This window comes from Sinocyclocheilus anshuiensis, unplaced genomic scaffold (genome assembly GCF_001515605.1).
Source record: "Sinocyclocheilus anshuiensis isolate Anshui unplaced genomic scaffold, SAMN03320099.WGS_v1.1 scaffold124, whole genome shotgun sequence".
NCBI classification, from domain to species: Eukaryota; Metazoa; Chordata; class Actinopteri; order Cypriniformes; family Cyprinidae; genus Sinocyclocheilus; species Sinocyclocheilus anshuiensis.
The window spans coordinates 306,509-312,508 of record NW_015554082.1 but is presented as its reverse complement, the minus strand read 5'-3'; the positions used below and the strand labels follow the sequence as shown (position 1 = coordinate 312,508).

At 33.9% G+C, this 6,000-nt stretch overlaps 1 protein-coding gene across 1 annotated transcript; it reads left to right on the top strand.

The window, feature by feature from the left end:
• The first annotated feature begins 981 nt into the window (after nt 1-981).
• Nucleotides 982-5,034, top strand: LOC107669066 (proteinase-activated receptor 4-like). The gene is made up of 2 exons (XM_016461164.1): nt 982-1,281; nt 3,561-5,034. The coding sequence occupies exons 1-2, from the start codon at nt 1,188-1,190 to the stop codon at nt 4,550-4,552; spliced, it is 1,086 nt and encodes a 361-aa protein (XP_016316650.1). The 5' UTR covers nt 982-1,187; the 3' UTR covers nt 4,553-5,034.
• Nucleotides 5,035-6,000: the final 966 nt, after the last annotated feature.

Below are 6,000 nucleotides of genomic sequence, written 5' to 3'. Positions count from 1 at the left end.
TCGGAGTATCCTTTGAGCATAACGTAATCTTTGTTAATTTTATTATACGTAAAAAAATGAACCTCAAATGTTTTATAGAACAAAGTGCTATTATTCACCTCTTTTTTTTTTTTTTTTTTTTTTTTTTTTTTAAAAAGGAACTATAGAAAGGACAATGGTTTGTGTGAAAAGTACTTATTTTGTCCAGCAACCGACATTTTTCCAAAGCATACGTTTCATTTCCTCCCTAAGATCCTATCTCTTCCTGTTTGGTATAGAGGTGCGGTTATGGTACATTCCAGAATGTTATTACTGTGTTACATTAGCATTGTCCACTAAATGCCTTAAATATAAATGCAGGCATAAATTACAAGCTATATATAAAAAATCAGTAGGCTACTCATAAAAGCTAATCATCTTCAGACGTCTCTCACCAGATCATTTGGCTTTATAATTCCAACACTACTCACTTACAATGTTCAACTAGCCTTGTTCAAAAAGGTATCAATAAAGTTGTCAGTTGTTTTATCATTCTCATTTTTAAATGATTATTATCATTTCAAACATCTTGAGCTATAGGCCTACCCATGTGAAGTAAAGCAGCAGAGAAATATCATGTAAACAGAATGAGTCTCTCTTGGCTGTGAAGATCTGAAACAGATTTGAGTCGCTGCCTCGGCGCGTTTCCATTACAGATTTGCGCAAAACTTTGGCGATATTTTATAAATAGGCGCGTTTCTATTACCCTTCAAATTGCGCAAATTGATATTGCGAATTGAAAATACGCCTAATGGAAACGCCGTCATTTCGCAATACTTTTTTTAATCGACATTTATAAAATATCGCCAAAGTTTTGCGCAAATCTGTAATGGAAACGCGCCGAGGCAGCGACTCAAATTTGTTTCAGATCTTCACAGCCAAGAGAGACTCATTGATTGGTCTAAACTCACGAGGGGGTGGGATGAGAAACCACACCAGACAACAAAACTACTAAAACACTTTTCTGTTGAACCTTTATGGACCAAGAGACAAACGCTAAGCGAATATAGAGGATAAACGAAAGAGGCGCGGTGGACCGGTACTTCTACAACCTGAAAAACCTTTGAATAGCACACCGCTAGAAAAAATCAGTAGACAAAGGAGAGATTTCACCTTTAAATCATTCAAAATACTTACAACTTTTATTCAAAGAAAGAGATTTCAGCGCCATGACATTTTTTGTAATTCCTCGAGTGCCTTTTCTCTGTCTCATGTTTCTGAACGTCTCATCAGCTTCAAAGGTGAACAGCTCAAACAGTGTCAGTAAGTCTTGATTCTCATTATATTAATAACTTTAAGGTTAACACATCCTGTTTGGTCTTTTATTAGTTTATGAAAAGTTAGCCTTTTTGTTAAAAACATAACAGAATAAGTTACGTAGCCTACAGTAATCTACGTAAGCACCATTATTGTTTAAATAAATTAAAACCTCCCTTGATTTTAATATAACAGTTCGAATTAGGTCAACACTGGGCGGCACTGAGCTGTAACATGCACAGACATGAGATTCAATCTAACAGAGCATTTTGCGGTACCGCTGAGAGTAGGCTACAGGAGAGTGAGCAGATCTTTTTAGACCTTAAAATAAATAATTCTTTAGAAAGTAGGTCACCCATAAATGTAAGTTATTTCATCATTACTCACCCTCATGTCATATGGAAGCCATTTCACCACATAACGCAGAGAGAGAAAAACATGGCATAAAATTTGACATTGTGAGTCTGTAGCCTCTGAGATTAAAAAGTCGAAATTTGAGCTAAAATGTCGAAATTATGTGATAAAAAGCCATATGGAGCAAAGAAGCCACAATTGTGACAGACAACTCATGATTATGACATAAAAAGTCAAAATTATAAGACAACCAGCCAGCCATAAGTAAGAATTAATTTAATTAAGAATTGATTAAATATTGATAAGACAGTTGAAAAGTTGACTGAAATTTTTTTCATAATTTCAACTTCTCAAGACAGACAGCCATAATTCATAATGAATTTAATTCATATTTTTTTTTAATTTTGATAAGACAGTTGAAAAGTTGACTGACATTTTGTCATAACTTCTTATGTCATAATTATAAAATTTAAGATGTCATCATTTTTGAAAGTCAGAAGTTTTCTTTGAAATTATAACATTTTGTTGTCAATTTATAATAACCTTTTATCTAAAAATGATGACTTATATCATTATTTAGACATTCTATGTCATAATTATGGTTAGCCAAAGCTGCTTTTTTTTTTTGTTTTTTTGGTGGTGGGAATGGGCTTCAATACACATAATTTAAAACTTTTATGACTTGTGTAGAACACAGTAAATGATTAGTCATGATGAGTAAATTACAGAATTGTCATTTTAAGCAAAATAAGGTGTAGGAAGGGACAACTGATATCTGATTGCTTTCTGGGTGGTCCTACATTGTGACTGAATGAATAAGTCTATTCTGTCATTCTTAGGAAAAGTACAGTTGAGGTCAAAAGTTTACACCCCCCTATCAGAATCTGCAAAATGTTAATTATTTTACCGAAATAAGAGGGATCGTAAAAAATGCATGTTGTTGTTTATTTAGTACTGACCTGAATAAGATATTTCACATAAAATATGTTTACATATAGTCCACAAGAGAAAATAAAATGAATTTATATAAAATAATTCCGTTCAAAAGTTTACATACACTTGATTCACATGTTTTTACCTGGATGATCCACAGCAGTGTTTTTTTGTTTAGTGATAGTTGTCAAGTATTAAAAAAGGTTCAAACACTCACCGATGCTCCAGAAGTAAAAAACATGCATTAAGAGCTGGGGGGTGAACAGAATGGAGAAGTGTACATTTTTCTTATTTTGCCTAAATATCATATTTTTTCATTTAGTGCCCTTCGGAGGCTACAGAAGATAGTTACATGTTACCCACGCAGAAGACAAAATAAGTTAAATTTACCCTGATCTTCAAATTCAAAAAGTTTTCACCCCCTGGCTCTTAACAGTGTTGGGGGTACAACGTGAGTTACGTAATCAGATTACTTTTTTCAAGTAACTAGTAAAGTAACGCATTACTTTTTTAATTTAAAAAAGTAACTAAGTAACGTAATTAGTTACTTTTTTAGGGAGTAACGGAATATTGTAATGCATTACTTTTAAAAGTAACTTTCCCCAACACTGGCTCTTAATACATGGTTTTTCCTTCTGGAACATCAGTGAGCGTTTGAACCTTCTGTAATAGTTGCATATGAGTCATATGAGCATATGAGCAAACATTCAGGTAACAACACAGTATTAAGATTCAAGTGGATGTAAACTTATGAACGGGGTCATTTTTTTATAAATTCAACTATAATTTTTTCTTGTGAACTGTATGTAAACATCTTTTATGTGAAATATCTTAATCAGGTCAGTACTAAATAAACAATAACATGCATTTTGTATGATCCCTCTTATTTTGGTAAAATAATTAACATTTTGCAGATTCTGAAAGGGGGATGTAAACTTTTGACCTCAAATGTAACAAGATATAAATAAAACTGACAAATCTGTCTTTCCTCCACTTAGGGGCGCGAGGCATGCCTCTGATTAACGGTACACTTCCAGACGAGTATAAGGAGCAGATCCAGAGCTACAGCTTTACAATAGTGGTTCCTCTTGTCTGCCTCGTTGCCTTTTTCATCGGGCTTCCGTCAAACTTGTTGGCTCTCTGGGTGCTGCTCTTCCGAACCAAGAAACTCCCATCCACCATTTTACTGATCAACCTTACCATCTGCGATCTTCTGCTACTGCTGGTGCTCCCCTTCCGTATCGTCTACCACTTCCTGGGCAACAACTGGACATTTGGAGAACCATTCTGTCGTGTTGTGATTGGGCTCCTCTATGGAAACATGTACGGCTCAGTGGTTTGTCTGGCACTGATCGCCATGGATCGCTACATAGCTCTCGTTCACCCTTTTGGTGCCAAGATGCTTCGAAGTAACAAGAATTCTGTCTGTATGAGTGTTTTGGTTTGGGTAGTGGTTTTAGCTGCTGTTGTGCCCTTATTAGCCTCACAACAGTCTTATAAGATAATCGACTCTCCTCTAACAACCTGCCATGATGCACTACCTATAGAACAGCAAGAAAAGTACTTCCTGCCGTACTTTGCTATTCTCTTCTCCATATGCTTCCTGCTTCCACTGTTGGTTGTACTGTTCTGCTATTCTGCAGTGTTACACACCCTTATGGCTGAAGGGCAGCGTTTTGCACATGCGATTAGAGTGACTGTGCTGATGTTAATGGTTTTAGTGGTTTGCTTATTGCCTAGTAACATTCTCTTGCTTTTGCATTACTCCAAATCAGCTTTTGACCTTTATGTTCCATACCAGATCGCTTTGTCTTTCAGCACCTTTAACAGCTGCTTCGATCCTTTCATCTTTTATTATGTGTCTAAAGATTTCAGAAAGAAGTTATGGGAGGCTCTCAGATGTTCTGGGTATGATTCAGAGTCCTCCTCAGAATCGAGGACAAAGATAACCTTACTATCAAAGATGAGCAGGACTGAAGGAGCAGCCTGATCAAGAGTTTAGCATGACAGGTATGCAAATCAGAAGACATTAGGTTATGTAAGTCAAAAATTCTAGGGCGTATTGAATGATTACTATATGATAACTGTCTGTCCACCCACCTGTCAGTCTGCCTATCTGTGTGTATAACTTAAAATTAGTTTAATTTGCACGGGAAAAACTGGCATGAGGAGATATGAATTCATTTCCTCCTTATTTCCTTTAGTGATTAGTGATACATGAGACAAATAGATATATTTAAAAACATTTAAAAAGGAAAGGCAACATGCAACAGTAGTCATGCTTTAAGGCTTTCTTGCATGAAGCCCACTGCATGTCGGCATCTGAAATATGCATGCATTGAATGTTGTTTGTAAAGATACACAAGATGACTCAGTGGCCTCCATGGCCGGAAGTTGACTGCTAGATTAATAACGGTGGAATACAAATTGCCATTTTCACACTGCCACAAACAGTCATTTATATTATATTATATTATATTATATTATATTATATTATATTATATTATATTATATTATATTATATTATATTATATTATATTATATTATATTATATTATATTATATTATATTATATTATATTATATTATATTATATTATATTATATTATATTATATTATATTATATTATATTATATTATATTATATTATATTATATTATATTATAGTAAACAGTAATGAAGGATGTGTCTATTAATTTAGAATAAATGTGGAATATATAACTGCATTTTAATTTAACTGTGAACTAAATACCGAATGCATTTAATGAGTTCAAACTGTGAAAGGTAAAATGTAATGTACATTTCAGCCATGTAATATACAATGTGACAATGCAGTTGTGGTGTATAGTATTAACCATTAATTAGCAAATGGAGGAATAAAATGCCCTTGTTCTTGCAATAGAAGCATCTGTATCGTTGTGTATCTTTGTGTACTTCCTGTACTTAACCACATCAAATCTGCAACCATGTCTAACTCTTATGTCAAGAAGTGATGGTTGCATTTTTTGTGTTGTTAATTCCTAACATTAATTATGTACAAGACCACCAAAAATGTATTTGAATGTATTTAATCAGTATGTTGTTTTAAAAACCTGACATATTCATTTTTGTATGATGATTTGCTTAAAAAGTATACCTCTCTCCCATTACCTTTACTTATAAAAATTAAAATGATATGTACGAACAACACAACATTTAATGATTTAACTACTGTAGCTGCTAAAATGAGCATTCTGAATTTAGTACTCCTTTTAGTGGACATTACCGACCTCTAGTGGAGACATTTAAAACCTTGATATGACTGAGAATTGAAAAACTAAAACTCCCTACAAGTTTTTATCAGTCTGAGGTATTTTCTTTTTTAAACAATGCAAAAATACACGGGTGGATATCCCAGACAGAGTTTGACTTTTTATATTGCCAGCACTCTATTAGACCTGT